General features: G+C 43.1%; 1 protein-coding gene across 1 annotated transcript in view; it reads right to left on the bottom strand.

The window, feature by feature from the left end:
- The window catches only part of LOC117458495 (gap junction delta-2 protein-like), a 35,782-nt gene extending 18,694 nt beyond the window's left edge, over positions 1 to 17,088 (bottom strand). The window contains exons 1-3 of the mRNA XM_034099005.2: positions 17,003 to 17,088; positions 15,221 to 15,277; positions 1,133 to 1,991 (exon numbers count right to left, since the gene is read on the bottom strand). Coding sequence (XP_033954896.2) covers positions 1,133 to 1,991; positions 15,221 to 15,277; positions 17,003 to 17,073 — 987 coding nt within the window. The 5' untranslated portion in view covers positions 17,074 to 17,088. The remainder of the gene's footprint in view (positions 1 to 1,132; positions 1,992 to 15,220; positions 15,278 to 17,002) is intronic.
- Positions 17,089 to 19,839: the final 2,751 nt, after the last annotated feature.

The raw sequence follows: 19,839 nt of genomic DNA, 5'->3' as shown, positions 1-19,839 counted from the left end.
GTACAGTAACTTTGAAATATGGCACCAAATCTGCTTGTGAAAAAAAGCTTGAGGTTACACGTTAAAATATTTGTGAATACAATACTTTTTCCTTTTTAGCTGAAAAACTCTTTATATAACTCTATTCAGCCCCTTAGACAGCGATCACACTTCAGGAGCAAAGTGGAAACAATGGCACGCTTTTTCTTGACTGTTTTCAGTGGTATTCTTAGAGTAAACAGCATGCCTTGCGGGCATTGGGAGCATTGCGGTGCGTGACACAGTGTTGGAAAGTAAATCTAACTCATCTTCAAAGCACCATGTGTCTCACTTTGAACAAAAGCTCCCGGGCAATGTCAGTCTGCTGTCTGATTGGCACCCAGTGATACAAAGAATATGAGTAAGAGTGACAATATGTAAGAAAAAGCCTGGCACACTGAAAACAACTATTGTGTTCCAGTTTCTGCTAGTGCTGTTGGTTTTTGTGTACATTTCTTAGAACATGTTTAAAAAGGTGCTTTTTTGTCCGCTGAGTGACTTTACTCGAAAAATCATGGACAATGCGAAATAACAATATATTTCTCTCAGTAGCTCTGATTAGCTTAGCATTCATTTTTCTGACTTAAGTCAGACATTGGCTTTTTCCCCCCCCACACACATGCGTATGCATGCACACGCGTAAGCCTTTGCATATGCACACATCATTGGAAAATGAGGGGATTATTTCTGACCTACAGCAAAGGCAAATAATGAAGAACTTCAGATAACTCAACCTCAGGCTATCTTTACAGTATTTTATTATAATTAGTAATTGCTCAGTTCTAGCTGTTGGGTTCTTTGAAGGCTCCTAGTGTCACCTAGGAAGAGCAGAACTCTACATCATGTAAGCTTTAGGTGTAAGCTTTAGGTGTAAGCTTTGATACAGCGAGGCAGTCACCTTTTTAGGAAGGGGATTCTTCCCTCCTGAAGTGTCAAAGACTCTACTTTGTGAATTGATGCTTCATCATGACTGCACTGAGTCTGTGTGTGCTCCTGAATAATAATGAAGAGGTGAGTTTTGTGCCCAATGATCGGGGGTCCTGGGCCAGGGAAAAGCTCTTCTCCAAAATGTAAGAGGTCCTTGAGCCCCCAGGCAGAAAGGCCTCTGTCAGACGTAGGCTGACTCACTAGACTGGGTCCTGCCCAGGTTTGGGGTCTGGGACAGGTGTGAAACATCCTTCTTCCGCACTTCACAGATGGACTTTCTTCGGGCCTGAACCCCTCGCATGGCCGTCTTTATCTTCCTCCAGCCAAGGTGGTTGAGCTCAGCCAGGTTGAGCAGCACACATACGCCACTCACCGCGAACATAAAGATCAGAAACACGGTCTTTTCTGTGGGACGAGACACGTAACACTCCACCTCTTTCACGCACGGGTAGCGGTCACACTCAAACATCCCCGGCACGTTGAAGCCGTACAGGAAGTACTGGCCGGCCAAGAAGCCGATCTCCAGCAAGTTGCGGAACACCACCTGGATGACGTAGAAACGGGAGATGCCCTCCTGCCGTCGCACTTTGGAACTCTTGTGTGTTTGGGGGAGTCCTCGGGGTCCGTTGGGAATCTCTTTGACCTCCAGGCAGTCGTGATCCTCCTTGCCGCTGTCAGGGTGCATCAGGATGCCGTTGATGTTGCGTGAGTGAAGTTTGCGGGAGTGATGGTCATGGCGTCCATGGTGACCGCTGTGACCGTGATGATCCATGTAGGGGTGGAGGAGAGCGTAGCTTCGGTCACGTGCTTTGGCTGACTGGTGGACAGAATACGTGATGAAGCACAAGCTCGGCGTGCACACCAGGATGATCTGGAAGACCCAGTACCGGATGTGCGAGATGGGGAAGGCCTTGTCGTAACAGGCCTGGTTGCAGCCGGGCTGCATGGTGTTGCAGATGAACATGATTTGCTCATCCTCGTACACCTTCTCCCCCACAATGCCAACGATCAGGATACGGAAAATCACCACCACAGTCAGCAGGATCCTGCAGAGAGACAGAAGGAGAAGGAAAGGGCAGAAAGGGGGAGGGGGTGAAAGGGAGAAAGGCAATGTCAGTTAGTAATGACCAAATGAACAGAGATTCAGGAGATTTCTGGGTATAATTTTGACAATTGTTTGCAAGTCTTGGTTCAACTTATTGGATACTGCTTTGTTTATGATCATGTTGTACCCTAAATCAACCGTTTTGGGGCTGGTGTTGTAACTTACTTTGTTCCTGGGTGTGTGTGCATGTTCATGCGTGTGTGAGTGTGTGTGTTTGCCCGAGTTATCACTCAGCTGCTGTGACAAACAACACCACAGTATGGTAGAGATGCGCTCTAGATGGCATGCACACATGAGCTCGCTAAACAAAAGAGAACAAAACAGGAGGGGTTGTCAGAAGAAAAAGGGGATTTCATACTAACTCTTCACGGCTGAGTTAAAATGGTACAGCATCAGCACACTTCTGTGTGTGTGTGTCTGCACATACATGCTTGAACATGCTATTCATTGATTTTAAAGGATAGTTTGGATTGTTTGAAGTGAGGTTGTATGACCTATAGTAGATTGCGGTCGGCATGCACCCAGTTTGGAGAAACAGATATGAGTTAGGACACATGAGCTAAGCAAAGAACTGTTGTGGAGAGGGGCAGATGCAAACTTTTTTTTGCCATGTGAAAAATTCTCGATCTGTGTAAGCTTTATTAAGAATATCTTTAGTTGTTTGACCTTGCCGACAGGAAGCCGTTATCTACAATCTTACCTATGCCTGCAGACTCAATAACACACACTTACTAACCAATCAAGCAGCGCAACAACTCCTCAAGGTAAAATTACAGGGTTTTTATTCCCATGGACACAGCTGGTAGCTTTGATAAGACCACAGCTGGATATAAAGGATTCAGTGAAATCAGTAAAAGGTTCTAGGTAGAGTATACAATTAAACTGATATGGATTATTTTCGTCTGCTTTTCTTTTAGGATGCTAAAATAGGTTTTGCTGCAGCCCCTTTCCACAGCAGTACTTTGCTTCAAATTGAAGGCATGCCGACCGTCATCTATTTTAGGTTATACACTTACTCTGAAAACCTACCTCCTAAAACCCCACTTTAAACAATCTTTAGTTATCCCTTTAAGGAATAGTGTAAGTACTTTTTCAATAATATCAATTCCTGCCTCTCATGATATCATGAATCTTATCATTACTGAAGAGCTATTTATCAAACATTCAACCGCTGTACACATAAACTCTTTTTTTGACCTCTTTTTCGCTGGTATCATATTATGTGTGGGCCAAACAGTGTCTTAGGGGTGTTTCCGCTTAAAGAGATCGGAAACCAAAAGAATCCTCAAATCTGGCAAAATACAGAGGCGGCTGCTGTTCCCATGATTATAGAATAACAGCTAGGCTTATTATTAGCAACTTAATGCTGACCCATACAGGTGTCATCTTCCCATTGAGGCTCATTAGTGCAGTGCTGCAGGGGCTGGAGCGTCCAGAGAGGATCAGTGCGGCTGCTTTTTAGAGGCCTCTGAGAGACTGGTGTGCTGTACTGTTATCTCCTGGTGTCGATCCAGCGTGAGCACTGCGGAGGAGGACTGGGGCTTTAGGGCTGCACTGTCAGCTCTTTATAATGAGCGAGGAAAGCCTGCACATCATGGGGCTCCCTGGTATTTATGCCACAATGCAGTGGATGTGTATGCCCCCTGTGTGGAGGAGCCAATTACTTAGAACACACTTGTTTCTGAGGACATGAGGGCCACCCAGGGCAAACCGAGGGACAGAGAAAGATGGGAGGCGGCCCCCAGGTGGGTTACAGCCACTGTGGTACGGCATATATATATGGCAATGGCATTTAAACAGGCGATGTAATGTAGTGCTTTTCAGAAAGATGAAAAGTTGGTCAGTGTTCTTCATGTTGTTGTGTCAAATGAGACTCCATAATGTAGCATTTAATATGCCCACGCCCTATTTCCATGGCCAGTTACCACAGCAACCAGCGGATTATAATGAAAGGTGAGGATCTGTAGACGAGGGGAGGAAGAGATGTTATTCCTTGGGGGGTAAAAAAAGAAATGTCTTCCATTGACGCGATTAAGGAGGCAGCTCTTTAAAGGTGAGAGGTTTAGCAAAGAAACACGTGTTAGCGACTTAAAATAGAGCATTGCGCCGCTGCAGGACTATTCCTGCTTCACCTGCGAGAGCCTACTTGTGTGTGTGTTTATTTTTGTGTATAAGCATGACAGACACGCGAGGACAAAGAGGGAGAGTCAGTCATGTGTGTGACTTGTGCAAAATGACAAACATGTCCGCTCGTCACTGCTTGGAGCAGCTGTGAGCGCATACGCTACGCTGGCTTTCAGTATGTTTCAGAGAACAACACAAAACCTCCCTGCTAATTTGGTTTTCCAGAAGTTAAAAACAGGTCATGTATGCAATTTACATCCAGTCACTCTCTGATCCCTTGCTGTGATGTATCTGCCTTCACTGGTGGTTTGACAGCAGAGGATTTGACCAAAGGGCTGACACTGATAGTGTTCTGCTCCACAAGGAATCATCTGACGCATGCTGCTCAATTAGATAGAAATCGGCAATCCACACTGCTCATGTATATGCAAATACTTGTTTGGATTGTACGGAAATAGCTCATGTTTAGAGCGGCTCCGGATGCTGATTCAAAAGTCATAGAATAGAAAGCGTTTACATCTGCATTCCCTTGTCTGTTTCTACTCAGGGTCTGCTTCTTCTCGTGCCAGTGATAATTACTACATCATAATAGCATTACCTAAATGTCACTAAGTCTGCCTGCTCTCCACATCTCAGTACGGTGACACAGGCTCAGAGACTGGACACGTCATAGTAATATATCCACTACTAGTGATCACTTTCTTTGAAATACATACATAACAGATGGCTTGTGTTGTTATTTACACATGTGTTTATGGACTGGAATGGAAAGCAGTTTGCAGACCAGTGACTTCCTCATTACCAGTGGACACTGTCCTTTCCTGATTCCCACACAAGACTGCTTTATCTGAAGCTTGCTTTAGTGACTCTCTAAGCAGCCATTTTTGTTTTTGTGTAGCACCTTTTTAACTCCATAGTCCACATGCATGGTATCCTTTTTTTCACCACATTTCAGCTATATTTTGTCAAAGTATAAAGCTGCCAGGAACCCCAAAAAAAGGGAAAATACACAGTTTATGCCGCTAATAAATATCGTTGCACTATTTATACACAACTTTGATATATAAATATAAGAAGTAAAACCATAATGCAGTCTATTAGAGACTTTATCCAAACTCCAGGTCGATAAAGACCTCTTAATCACTGAATATATCTAATCCACGTTGTAAAGATGTACTGAAAAAGGTCTTTGGCTCTAAAGATATAAATAAGACAGTGTTTAAATACCCCTCATCAGCACTTTGAAGCAGTTTTCTCTGCTTGTCCCTACATGACATTAAAATAAAGATGCTGGTGCTATAAATAAAACATGCTCCGTGTATTCACCCACAGAGAGACACCACCTACAAATGCATAGCCTTTTAATTGAGTGCAGCTGAACCTGCTTAAGTTAACATAAACCAAAAGTAAAAATGTCCTAGTTTATCACGGCCTCATCACATGGAAAACAACCAGTGTACTTGGTAATTGATAAAGATGTAACTCCCAACTCTCCATCCTAATGTATGTAAATGATTGTGACTGTGGGGATTAGCAACAAAACAGCTTACAGCCGTCTCCCTTCTCTCATTGCTGCAACTCTGCATTTCATACAATGTTTCCACTGCGGCTCCCTCAGCAGTAAGAGTTTAAAGATTTACTTCCCTCAGATATAAAACTTTTCTTAAGCACTGTACTGCAGTTATTTGTCTATACTTGTTTGTTGGTCAGATCTATGTCGTTTAAAAATTCCAAGACGGTGCAAGTATTGTGTGTGTGTGTGTGTGTGTGTGTGTGTGTGTGTGTGTGTGTGTGTGTGTGTGTGTGTGTGTGTGTGTGTGTGTGTGTGTGTGTGTGTGTGTGTGTGTGTGTGTGTGTGTGTGTGTGTGTGTGTGTGTGTGTGTGTGTGTGTGTGTGTGTGTGTGTGTGTGTGTGTGCTATACTGCTGGATAACAGGATAATCAGCACGGGGCAGATTGCTGCATTAGCAGAAAGCAGTGGACGAAGGTTATCTGCAAACATCAGTGTTTTAAGTCCTGCGGAGTAACGAGCCAATAGAGCAGATTGGGACAGGACAGCCTGAAGCTGCAGAATATTCAATAACCACCATCAAAAAATGATGAAAAAGATACCAAGAAATTTAGCATATCATATCCTAGGGCAGAATATAAAAACAAGCTTAGCTTATTTAACTTAAAAAAGAAAACGTAAAAAAGACGCAGGCACTACAGTGCTTTGGTTCCTTAGAGTTCATTTAATTCCAGTAAGGGATCTCCCACATCAGTCTCCACTCATCACCTCATTTATCCGCCTACTCTCCCTTCAGCTGAGACTAATCACATTTTTAGAGACTTTTTCAATCCCTCACACTGCGCCAGAGATTTAATAAGATTCGGAAGAGCATTAATCCAGTCTGCATCCCTGGATTGGGCTCACATTTGAAAGTTATTTGTCTAATGTTCACAATTTCCTTGTGCTGCATCAGTCACAGCTGCTATTTCCATAGGGTGCAGAGAGGAAGTAAGTATACAGATAAGGACATGATACTCGGCTGCGGTGTGACTATACAAAGTGATCCGTAGCCGATTGACCTGCGAGATTGTGAGTATAGTGTAAGGCTAGCTGCTGGTGTGTCAACTGGACCAGAGGCTTTATACACACACACACACACACACACACACACACATACTGTACGTTCATTCATACAGCAGCTGTTGTCGCCAGCCTCCAGAGACAACAATGCTTCGAGGACAGCATTGGGAAACAAACACACACATGCACACAGTGTGAATATAAATGACCCTTTACTGAGTCAACAAACACACGTCTGCACATATAGGTACACGGACAGGATTCTGACTGGCTAAGTGCGGTGTTATCTGCAGTACAAATATTCTTCAGGTCTCAATAATAAGCTCCACTGATTGCCGATGGCAGCACATGATGAATAAAGACCTAACCAGACATAGAAATTGTGCAGCTTAATTATCAGAGTGCAGACATTTCACCCCCCCCCCCCCCCCTCATCTACTGTTCCTCTCTCAAACTGTTTTAATAGTTTCAGGTCTTGACCACGTATCAGGCACGACCGCCCGAGGTGCCTCAAAGAGTCTTGACGGAGACATTAGTGTGGTGGTTAACTTACGTCACTAAATACTCATCAGCAATATTTAATTGAGAGTTAAATAATCATTACTCGTGTATAAAGAGGCCCGTTCTGATGTTTTTGAACAATCATAAAGGCCTTTTAACTGTAAATGCCTGAAGAAAATGCAGAAAGCAATTATCCCACTTGCTCATTCAAACAACTCTGAGGGAAATGACTTCTAGCTGTTTTTCAGGAATAAAGGAGGAGACAAAGAAAGTTAATTGGGGGAGACGCTACAGGTAACTGCCTAAATTATACCTTGGCTGTTTTGAGTTATGATAAAACCTTAAAGTGCTCAAATCTTCTGTTTCCTTTTTTTTTTTTTTAAAGCAGAACTCCTTTGTTGAAACAAATAGATAACACAACCATCGCCCAAGGCCGGAGGATATCGTGTTTGAAGAAATTCCAAACCCAACTTTTTAATCAACTCACTGCACAGCCTAACCGTGCGTGTTAATGATGTCAGTGTAAACCAGATGCATCCTTCCCTTTTCCCATTTGTCTCGATGCCACTTAAAATTAGCCTTTCATCTCAATTCTAGCTAAGGAGCAAACATTATGTTAAATTCTTTCTATCTAGAATAGCTTGTAAACCATCAAATGCATGATATCAGCAACTCCTCTTTGCTTCCTAACCAGCACATTTTTGCTGATTGCATCAATATGCGTTTCCAGGATATTCCATAAATCACTTCGCTGCTGTTCAGTATTCACAGCAATGACAGCTACATGAGCATCGCACATTTAAAAATAAAAGCAGAGGAAGAGGTTCACCCCGATGTCAAATATTAGACCATATTTATCTGCAGAAAGGTTCTGCAGAGATGCGCAAAAAATGGTGCCGTAAAATTATGACTTAATTGGGCTTTTGATGGAGGACTAAGCTTCATCCCAGAGAAAATCATTTGTTTTGCAGCACGACAAAAAGCAGATTATGTTTTTTTTCATTCAACCCACTCTTTTTATGTTTGTAAAACCATTTAACTCACAATCTAAGTTTTATGAAAACCAAGTTTAATCTGCATGCATCTTTAAGGCCCTGACACACCAACCCGATTTTGGGAGTCAGAGGCCGTCAGAGGCTGTCGGGCATTCGCGGCGCCGTAGTCAGGTTGGTGTGTCCCGCACCGTCAACCGTGAAACGCCTTATTTGGACTGCCAGACCCGATGCATGGCCGATTCAACATGTTGAATCGGCCATGCATCGGGTCTGGCAGTCGGACCAAATAATCACTCTGATTGGCTGTTCAGCTAGCAAATCAGTGCATGAGAAGCGAAGCGGAAATGAGGGACGTAAACAAACGATTTAAGAAGGCACACACAGACTGCTATTCATTTTCATCTCATAATGGCGATCTGGAATGATGCAAACGAAGACCTGCTCATCACCTTGATCCAGGAGAGGCCAGCTCTGTATGATATTACGGAGAAAAGATACTCTTCTTCTTCTCTGTCTTCCGGTTGTTGCCTCTTTTGAATGACGAATACACACTACCGCCGCCTGCTGGTAAGGAGAGTTATTGCCACTCACGCACTGAAGTCGGTGCGGTGTGTTCCCCTGCGACACATGGCCAAAACGCAGGAGAACACGGCCAGGCAACAGCCGACTTCAGCGTCGGCTAGTCCTCTGGTGACTGCTTGGTGTGTCAGGGCCTTAAATAAAAATTAAACTCATTAAAGTATTTTCCTCAAACTTATTTTTTCTTTGAACAGGGCTGGAATTATTATAGGCACTTTTGTTGTAGCTAAAGCTGCAGTAAAGCATTATGTTTCAAGAAAATGTAATCCTCTTGTTGCTGCATTGCATTATGCTCTGCTGAGGACGGACCTGCAGTGACTCATAGTCTGTAGTTAACAGGAAACAATGAGACAAGAGAAAATCCCTCTCTCTTGGATTCTAACAGACTCACAAGGAAACATGTTAAGATGTTTCCTGTTAATACAGTTTACATTTTAAATATTTCAATGGAGCTGTATTCTGATTTAAATGTATCATTCCTGAGGCCTTTAACATGTATTCACCACTTGAAAAGGAATTGCTATCCTCCTGCAATTACAAGTAACCAACCAGAGCCGATTTATTTGAATTATGTTAGTTAACCCTATAGGACCCACATACATCACACCCGATAGATGATGTGAATGCAAAATGCTTCTCTGGTAAAAGTTCAGTTGTGGTTAACTGGAATTTACATGGCTAACCTCACAGTCCATGTATCATGTCGGGCGGAGGCGTCGTCATGATTTATTAACACGGTTACAGGTCAGGTGATGCAGGCTTCTAAGAGTTGTGGTTAATACTGTGTGGTGTGAATGTGAGGCTGAAAGTCATGAAAGGCATTCCCCAATGTGGGCTTGTGAAGAAAAGCCATGGGTGGATACATCAAGAAAGGAAATCCCACTTGACATTAATGTGAAAGGTTTACAATTGTTCTTGTTCTGAATAAAGCTGAATTATGTGTTTCATCACCTGCTTCTCTGGGCTTTGGTCAACTTTTGGAAAATTCTTCATATTTATGCAACCTGGTTGTGGCTCATAATTGTTGCTAGAGCTTTTTTCTGAGTTGCAACATACATTGAGTTAGATATGTTTAATTCCATCATTCCTTTATTGATTTTCCACCTATCCTGATCTAAAGTTGAGTATACAATATAAATGTAAAGAAAAGAGGTCTCATTGATAAATAAACCCATTGGGACACTTTTTGATACTGTAATTCCTTGATGTACTATGTACTTACATTATGAAGATATCTTATTGTAATTAAATCCCATTCTAAATCTTAATGAACTGCTACATACTGTACATTGAAAATATATTTTTTCATTGTGAATGCAACATAAAGAAGTTGTTCAGATTCCCTTACATTCTCTTTACATTTCAAATTGACATTTATTTTGTCTAAATAAATACAAAATCTATCATTGCATTTGATTCTCTGACACAAGGATTGGTCTTCATTGGACTACATTAATTATGTGTTGTTCATTACTACAAACCTGCAGAGCTTTACAATATCTGACCATATCTCTGTAGAGAAAATAGTCAAATAGAGCCATACATTATTCTCAAACACATGGTACTGTACATCTGGGTATATGTGTTTCTATACCTAATTAAGTGAATTCAACACGTTGGGAAATCGTTGCAATAAAGGACATTTAAGCTATGTATAGGAAAGCATTACACGCCCGGTAAAGCTCATACACACACCATCAATATGGTGCTGAGATGAATAATAGCCTGCGCTGAATGAGAGCTGAGCTCAGCTTTACCGGCAAAAATCCCCCTGTCGAACGGAACAATCAATAACATTCAACAGCAGGGATTTCTACACAAATAAACTAATGACAACTAGATGTGCAGAGAAATGGTTTAATTTGAGAGACAGTGCCGCTCCTCGCCCGAGGATGATGGATAACTAATCCTTTCTTCAAAAGCTGAAGTATTGCTTCCACATTTGTCTGCTTTGCAACACAAAGACAGAATAGATTTCCTCCAGGAGGTTTATCATTAATGAAACATGAAATATATTCTGGTTCAGACAGGATGATGCCCTGAATTAAAGCAGAGCGTTCCTACATTTTACATTCTTTTTGTATGGTGCCCTTCTCAAAGCAGGGTACCTCCTTCTTGTGGGTATCCTGACCTATTTAGGCAAAGTGGAGAGAGAATACAAATATGTGCACAGGCACTACAGGAGTGAACCACTTTTAGGCAGGCTGTTGTCTTTATTTTGCTTTTAGAGATGGAACACAAGGATGAAGATATATTTGGTTGTATCAAACCTTTCAGACTGTCAATTCAAGTCCTGTTGTTTTTACCAAAGTACTTTGTACACCACTTTATCCATTACATTAAAAGGCTGGACAAATCTGAATACATTATTAATGAATGACTTGACATCAGTTGCAACAATGGGCCTCATAACATGTATTACGATTTTATGAAGTGCTTATAATGCTAGGGTGAGGAGTGATAGATGGTGAATAATAGATCTGTCTCTCTCCGCAGGAACAACAAATAACAGGTAAATGGATACAGATTATTATTGAGTAAATGAATTAAATATGACCCAATGTCTGATTGAAACTATTGCCATAGACACGAGGGTAATGCCACATACAGGATGAGCTCATTACACCTTTAACAGCAGACCTTACAGGTGGTGTTTATTCAGCCAATGCTGCACTGCTGTGTTTGCAAGGATGCTGAACATTGCATGTCATTTCTCATTGTGCTGAACTGTTATAAGAGCTACAGTTAGAGCGTTACATTAAGATACATGTGAGATTAAAATGACACTAAGGTCTTGTGTATTTTTAAAAGCCCTCATCAATGCAGAGGACACATATTGAGTGCAGACCGTTTCCTCAGCAGCAGGGTCAGTCAGCGAAAGGAGCTCTGACACAGATTTGCAGCATTGAACCTCTGCAGAGGAAAAACGTCTCTTCCTTTCTCCGGCTCCTACTCCCCTCCCTACCCCCTCCTCTGTATCCTTTTTTGTTCTACAGCTCAAATCCTGTCCTCTCGATCCTTCCATCCGGCAGGCTTTAGTATTTGATCTTCCTTAGATCACTCTGGTGCTACATTATCTCTGCCTCTTGTCTTTTTTTTCTGCGCTCTACTTGTCTTTGGCACTGGCCTCACTACAGCATTGCAGTATAGAGGAAGATGCACAACACACTTCCTTCCTTTCTTCCTTTCATCCTACCTGCAATGTGTTTAACTCAAACCCAAAGGCCTCGTCACCTCGTGGTAGAACACACACAAGAGCACACGTGATGTCTGCAGAACACCTGAGCACGGCATGTGAAGAAGCAAATATGTAATGGGTTGTGTATAATACATTTTATCGCCATGAATAAGAAATATGCATCACAGAATGATGTCACATATCAGATTTGTATACACAGTATTTAGGGTAGTCCTTAAAGATCAATAACCATGTATGTAAGAAAAAAAAATCATCTCAAGTCTACCTGGTTCGATTATCCTAGAAGCCAAACGAATGACCTTATCATTGAGTTGTTTGCATTGATGTGTGAAAAAACGTTTCTGTATCTGGCGGGTCGACAAAATATACAAGCAGTCGGTTTTATCCCATTGGATTAAACAAGTCCATTCATGATGTCATGTTCTTTTAAATACCAGTCTAATAAGCAATGTAATGTAAAAAGGAATTGCACAATTGAATTGAAGAATCAAGACTTGCCTATTTATACAAGACTCCTATCCAAAATGCCACACCAGACCTACCCTATTGTTTCAAACCTGTTGTTGAATGTATTTGCCGTACTAAATAAGTCATAATGTGAACAACATCAAATAAACTGCAAACATTATCAAGGCTGCTGGTGTTATATATTAAACACGTATATCAGTGTATCTTCAGCACATCAATAAGTCCTTTATTCACTTTGGTAACACAGATCGGTAAATAGATGTTTATAAAAAGTGTATTCATCTGAAGTTGAAGCAACATGCTGCTTTGAAACTCAGTCAACACACAGTCTATGCGGATGAAAATGTGCAGAAATATGCAAGCAAGAGTATGGTCCACTTCAAGTTCTGCTAGAATAAACCCACACATCGTTTTGAAGTTGTTTTTATAAAATGCAAGTATATCTTTAACCTGCGTGTGTCCTCACCATTTAGCAGGTTACTACCTCTGTTGATCAAAAGCAGAAACTTATTTTTTGTATTTATTATTATCACACCTAGTGATCTACATTGAGACACTTTACAGGCCAAACTGAAGTGTTAGTAATTTAATGCTCAAGGCCCAAAGGCCGTTATAACTGTGATATACACATTTAGTTTGGGCTGGAGAGAGAGGTTAATGCAGCCTTGACAATGATTTCTTTATTACAGTCATTGGTTATCCATGCACACGCTGTACATTGTCCAGTTAGAAGTCAGGCGTATGAAAATCACAATACACACACATTGAATGAGTCATAATATGCAAGCCACCTGTGTTAGTCAGAAGCACAGAAGCAACTCTCAATTTCTTTGTCTCTTTCAAAGACCATAATTAAGCTAACCTATGCCACTGCTTAGAGACCGGCCGTCTCTATTTTTAACACTGTTACGTATGCCTAGCATAATTATCTATCCTATGGCAGGGCATAGGTTAGCTTAAAACCTACAATTAAGAAACAGCTTAATTGTAGCTGGATTAGACAGTCTAGACATCCAACAATGCGATCTGACAGAGTCTAATGGTGGAGCTCCAACCTCCTCATGTTATAAGAGAGTAGTCACTCAAACAGATGACTGACATGCAACCATGTTCCAAAGTTGTAATGCAGGGGAGACCTTTCAGCCATGGGGAGACATCACTGTTCTGATCTTTGGAACGGCATTGTTGCAAGCGCACACATGCATCTCTTTCAAAGAAACTAAACACAGGCTGAAACGTAGTACATGTGATGCCATCTAGCGTTTGCTGCATGCTCCGGCCACAACCTGTGAAGTGCAGGACTTCACAATGCACAACAGTGCAACTTTACATCGCAGTTGGTTGTGTTCACAAGTGCAACAGACCACACCTGACCACACCCAACTGGGTTGTTGGGTGTGGTCAGTGGTGCAACAGACTTGAACCTTTCAACCCATAGAGGTCAGTGCAACAGTTTTGGCTCCATACATGATTTAGTGTGGAGTTGCTCATTAACAATCTAGGAGGCATCTTTACAGCACAAAACTGTGCCAGTGGTGAACAATTCTCCAACTTGCTGGTACATCCAAAAACATCATTCTGATCATTTAAATGTGTCATTAATTTCCTGACCATGCAGACACATGCTTAGGATTAGGAATCAAGTCTTTATCTTTAGTAGTTTTTTGTGTTATTGCTAAGAATGTCTTATGTTTAAAAATGTCTAGCTCCAGGTAAAAAAGCCAAGATCGAAAACACCATTTAAAAAAAAAAAAAAACTGCTACACCCTAATCCACCAAACTGCATAAGAATTCTTGTATACTTGTAGGCTATTGATGTTTCCTGCAAACAAGTTAGCTTACTGGGATAACATAAAGATCTGCTTGACAATGGTAAAACAAATTAAGGGATCTACAGCCTGAAATACTCACATAAAACTGTACAAAGTGGTTGTATAGACAATGCTTCTTGACTCGCATACAACAGACAAGCAGAGTAGAAAGAGGGAACCTCATTGGAAAGAAGCTAATGTTACAGCTAATGCCCTAGGGTCAACTACCGATCCTTGTAGGACAAACACAGTCTGAGGGAAGCCAAAACACAAAGGTATCATTTACAGAGCAGTTCACTGTATTCAGCAAAGGAGCTTGTAGCTGGTGTCCTGGGCATCACAAAAACAAATGACTATATGAGGGAACTACTTTACTGGTTCATAATATCAAATTACCATTTAATGTAATGTGAATTTGGAAGTTGGACTCAGCAGGTTAATAATCTAGAAGATCATATTGTAGGCTATGAAAAACGGGTGCACAAAGGATTAATCTAAAACAAATGACTGCTAATTGGAGTTAATATGTTTTAGGTATTCAAGGAACCCTTTTTAGTCTTCAACCAGTGACGTGTATGATCAACCAATAGCTCAAATTAAGCATATAAGAGGAAGCCATTACATCATCAGAGTGTTTATGACTTTTGAGAGAGGTAGCAGACAAATTGAGAGTTGCTTCTGTGCCTCTGAAAAATTGTAGGTGGCTTACATCATTGAATCACCCAAAGATTGATTGTCAGCATTCGTTTTACCCTGTGCCCAGGGTTTTACTGATTTAGCTGCCAGGAATTGATTTTAAAGCTGCATTAAGTAATTTTTGACCACTCGGGGGCGGAAAGACTCCAGAACAAGTTCACAACAGTTAGCAATTAGCTTATGAAGTTGTTATGGCTAACATGTTAGCAAACAGTTGCCTACTTACAAATCCAGCAGAAACAGAGCAACACGAACATCCCTTTGGTCTCCTTTTTCTGGCCACCTGTTGAATGTAATTCCAATATTCACTGCCGTTTAGCCCTTGTTTGGTCTTCCGGCGCATGAGATATATATCTGTCTCTTTTTGGATTGCTATATGTTCTAGTTTCTTCACAAGTTACTTCGGCTCTTTGCCTTTTAGCGCTGGGCAGTTAGCATACAATTAGCTTGTTTTAGGCCTGTGTTGGGAGCAGCTGCCCACAGTCGTAGCCAAGTCAGAGCCAACGTAGTTTTGTATGTCGTTCCAGAAACCAAAACAATGAGTGGAAAAGGGTCGAAAGCTGTGTAGCTTCCTGGTGAGATGTTGATTCCCAAGGATACCGGCAATACTACCAACACCATAAGCAGGAGGGAGTCGTATAATTAATGGCACAAAATATTGCTTAATGCATCTTTAAATCAAGTCAACATGCTCGACTGTACGCAGGTTTTCATTCCACATGAGGACTAAACCAGGTGATTTCATTGTATAAGGCATTTTCAACCACAGAAGAAGAACCCATTGAAATTACTTGGTATAGTGTTTGAATGGAAGGAAAATCTCCATCACAAAAGGCTTTAGATCCCTGATCAACAAACGTTTTGCTATAATGCGGCTCACATCATCTCTGTTGCTCTGATGCAGTTACAATGTCTCTATATAGACATAGTTTAATAGTTTTGTGCACACAGTGCTAATGTAGTCAATAAAGGCATGAGCCAAATAATCTACACAAAGAGCAACAAACCCACACGCGCACACACACACACCAATCCGCTGGAGCAGAGAGAAGGTTAGGCCATGCCCTTGTTGCGAACTACCTGGGTCGGGTTAATGAGCACAGCAGTGCAGTCAAATTGATATGCTTTCATTTCATGATTTTTGTTCTGATCAGTTATTTTCTAATTACAAATCTATACATCCGGGTTTCACAGGCTTAAACACTTATCAACCAAATGAGCATCCCAGCATGACATTTGAATTGTGCTTAATGGGTGGAAAAAATCCACGTTTGCAATTAATTATCACACAGAGATGATGTGGTACACATTTTTCACACAGATTGTACAGCATGTCTCCATGGCCTGTCTCCACTGCTAATCAAACTAAAAGCTCATCTGTTCAACCCTCCGCCACAAACCATTCTCACACAAAATATGAGAAAAGATCAAATCAGACTTTTTTTACTATACGATGCAAATAATTGTCTGCTGTTAAGAACAAATCGAATGAACTTGTGTTTTTTGTCCCAAGTTCATACAGAGTTCAGAGCCATTTACTTCCCCTTTGATTCTGCCTTCCACACCTGCTTGCTCATCATCCTTTCATCTTCTGCACCTCTGCTCTCCTCCCCCCCACTCCCCTCTCCTCCTTCTGTCCTATTGGTCTGTGGCCAACAGCATCAAGCGTTATCCATCAATAGCTGGGCTATTAGGTAGTATCAGCACAAGAACCTCTCAGAATTAACCATAATGCCCAGTAAAGCCTGATATCGATTATATGCAATTAGTTTATCTCTTAACTAATGATGGTTGTGGGGGGTAACGGTGAGGAGAGCATGGGGGAGGAAAGGACGGGGGAGGCAGTGATGACTGTGGGGGACTGTAGAACAGAGGAGAGCACTGGGACAAGCCTGAGGAGGGGGATTCATCAACTGATACAGAAAACATACATTAAGACTCCCAGCTTATCAGTATAAACAGAACCAGACAATATAACCTTTACACACAAAACTCATCAGAGCCTTACCTTCCGATCATGGTAGAGTGCTGCTGGACAGCCGCCTCCAGCAGCCTCTCCAAAATGGTCCATTCCCCCATGGTGATGGAGAGGTGGCAGGGCTCTCAGAAGAAACAGGATCTGGGGAGCCAACCCCTCTTCCTCTGAAGGACTTCTACTTCTTCTCAGGACCAGCCTGCGCTCTTGTGGACCTTCCGGACCAGCGGGGGTGCACCTGACCCCCGTCCCAGGACCAGCTCCTTTTTGACCTCTACACGTTGACCTGGCCGCTTGTCTTTGACTGTGTGTGTGAGAATGAGTGTCTTTTCCTGGGCCTGTCCCGCTGTGCTTCTCCTCCTGGTGGAGGAGAGGTGCTGAGCTGATTGCCTCCCCCTCCTCTTTCCCTCAGTCTCTTCCTTCCCTTCTCCCCCTCCCCTGCGCGGTGATGCTTGTCCTCCCCCTGCCGCACCGCTCTGTTCTGCGCTACAGCATATGCTATAGCTCACTGTATGACAGCCATGATCACCCTCTCTTTTCCACTGGCCTCTGCCCGTCCCCTTGCTCTTTTCTCCTCTTCCTCGTCTGTCCCTGCCTTCGTCCTCCACCCTACCCCCAGGGCGCTCCTTGTGCTCTACCTGCACTCCCTGCCATCAGTGTTGCTCTGTGCTTGTCCTTGCATTGTGTAGGAGATTTGCCTTTGCTGCAGCCTTGCTACTCTAACCTAAACACACACACACACACACGCTGCATACAGCTGATCCTCCTTGGCTCACCTCAGTGAACAGCACTGTAAACACACACACACTCCAGGACCGCTAGGAATCCCACTCTTCCACTTCCTACTGAGGACTGTAGATCCACACCAGCACACGAAGCTCCTGCCTGCTGAATGTCATTTTACGACTGGAGGAATGGTCGCTTCCACAGCCCTGAGCGCTACAAGGACCCATAAAAACCTGCATACACACACACACACACACACACACACCACACACACACACACTGCCACCCAGCCTCTCAGTAATAAATCAGCTGCCTTGCTGCATCCAGCGAGGCTGAACCAAGGCAGTGTGCTGCAGACCTGCTGTCCTGTGTTGTCCCCCTGGCTAATGTCTGCACAGTCCAGTGCCCAGAGTCATGTCTGCCGCAGAGAGCGGGGATGAAAAGCTGTCCTGTGATGACTATTTCTGGGCTCCATCATCTTGCATCCCTCTCTTCCCTCCTCCTCCTGCTCTCCTTCAACCTCCCCGCTCTTCCTCCTTCCTCTCCTTTACTCACGTTTGTGTGCAGATCTCAGTCCTACCAACTCCCCCTATCTCAGTGCTCGGTCCCCATCTCTGCTTTGTGCTCTCCCTCTCTTTCTCTGTGTCTCTTTCTCGCTCATGGAATCGCTCTATCTCTGTCACACTCTGCGAGCATGCAACACCCCCCCTCTTCTTCTCATAGATCTGCTCTCTCTCCCTGCTTTCCTCCCTCCCTGCTTTCCTCCCTCCCTCCCTCCCTCCCTCCCTCCTCTGGCAAATGTGCTTGGATTGCTACCCTGCTCGCTGCTTTACTTATGCTTGCAAGAATGCCTCCCACCGTACTGCTGTGTCTGTTCCTGCCTGATGTTGCACAGAAAAAAGGGCATTTGAGATCTAAGCGTGCTTCATGCCCCGTCTCCCCTTCAATCCTTTGATTTCAGTCTGTAAGCCTGGTGGTGTTTCCCGTACTCAATAAACCTCTTCCCCTCTTTCCCCACTCATTGTCATAGACCATCCGGCCCATGCTTCCAGGAGGAGGGTTACCGGGGAATTGTGGCTTTGCTCCACCCCACCCCCCATCTGTCTCCTCCCTTTCTCCATCTCAATGTATAAGGGAGGACAACACACCTATTTTACCCTGACCTAACCCTCACGCCCGTCCTGTTTTTCCTCTCCTCATCTTCTATATCAGTGCCTCATTCTGTCCATTTCCCCCATCCTCCATTACAGCCCCCGTGCTCCCTCTCCCCTCTCAGGAGAGATGAGCGCTGTATTGTACTTTGCTATGACATTGAAAGCTGCATTCATTAGATTTATATTAAGGTGATGTGGAAGCGGGATGGTCTCCCTCCATTACACAGAGAGATAAAGGCAGATGTATGGAGTGTTAGTAACATGCTCACACACCTAGACGAATTAATGTGCGTCTCCATCTAAGACACCAGGAAATACACGAACGGGAACAGGGTTTTGTTCCCCTCCAGGTTGTGAGTCACAGCAAGGTTTCCCCATCTAGAAGACTGAGTCAAGTAAATGATGCAGTGGCATGACATGAGACCAGCACACTAGCATGAAGTCATGGCTTGGGGTGACAAATTAAATTCATTTGTGCTGCAATTTCTTTTCGTCATACTCCTTTGATTGTGCATGACGTGCTTTTTTAGCTGACAGTTTTTTTGTTGCTGAATAAGATGAATGCCTGTGGGGCGATTTGGAAACATTTGATACAAATTCAACATCCTCAAAGATGTGCTGTGTTATTTCTGAAAACAACAAGCATCAAGGTGGGCAAATTCACACTCACAGCTCTACACAACAACCTCTACTGTGCATTAGTGTGTAATCGATCTATCTAGTTGTGTTTGCATGAAGAAATGCAAAATCCCTCTGCATCTGTGTGTGTGGGATAAAAGGACTGAGTGGGGGAGACAGAGTGAAAGAGGATTTTGTTAGTTCAGCATCTTCTGCGAGGGGACTTGGGGTCTTTCCCTCACCAAGGACATATGGTAGGAGTGCTGTTGGGGAGAGCAGGGAGGGGGGGGCGGTGCAGTGGAGTGGAGTGTGAGGGCTCTCGTTTGGCGAGGCTTGGGTTCACCAGCAGAGCAGCTGAAGCACTCGCATCAG

The sequence above is a fragment of the Pseudochaenichthys georgianus genome, chromosome 14 (assembly GCF_902827115.2).
Source record: "Pseudochaenichthys georgianus chromosome 14, fPseGeo1.2, whole genome shotgun sequence".
Classification (NCBI taxonomy): Eukaryota; Metazoa; Chordata; class Actinopteri; order Perciformes; family Channichthyidae; genus Pseudochaenichthys; species Pseudochaenichthys georgianus.
Note: the sequence above shows the minus strand (reverse complement) of the source record. Positions and strands in the feature narration are given on the sequence as shown.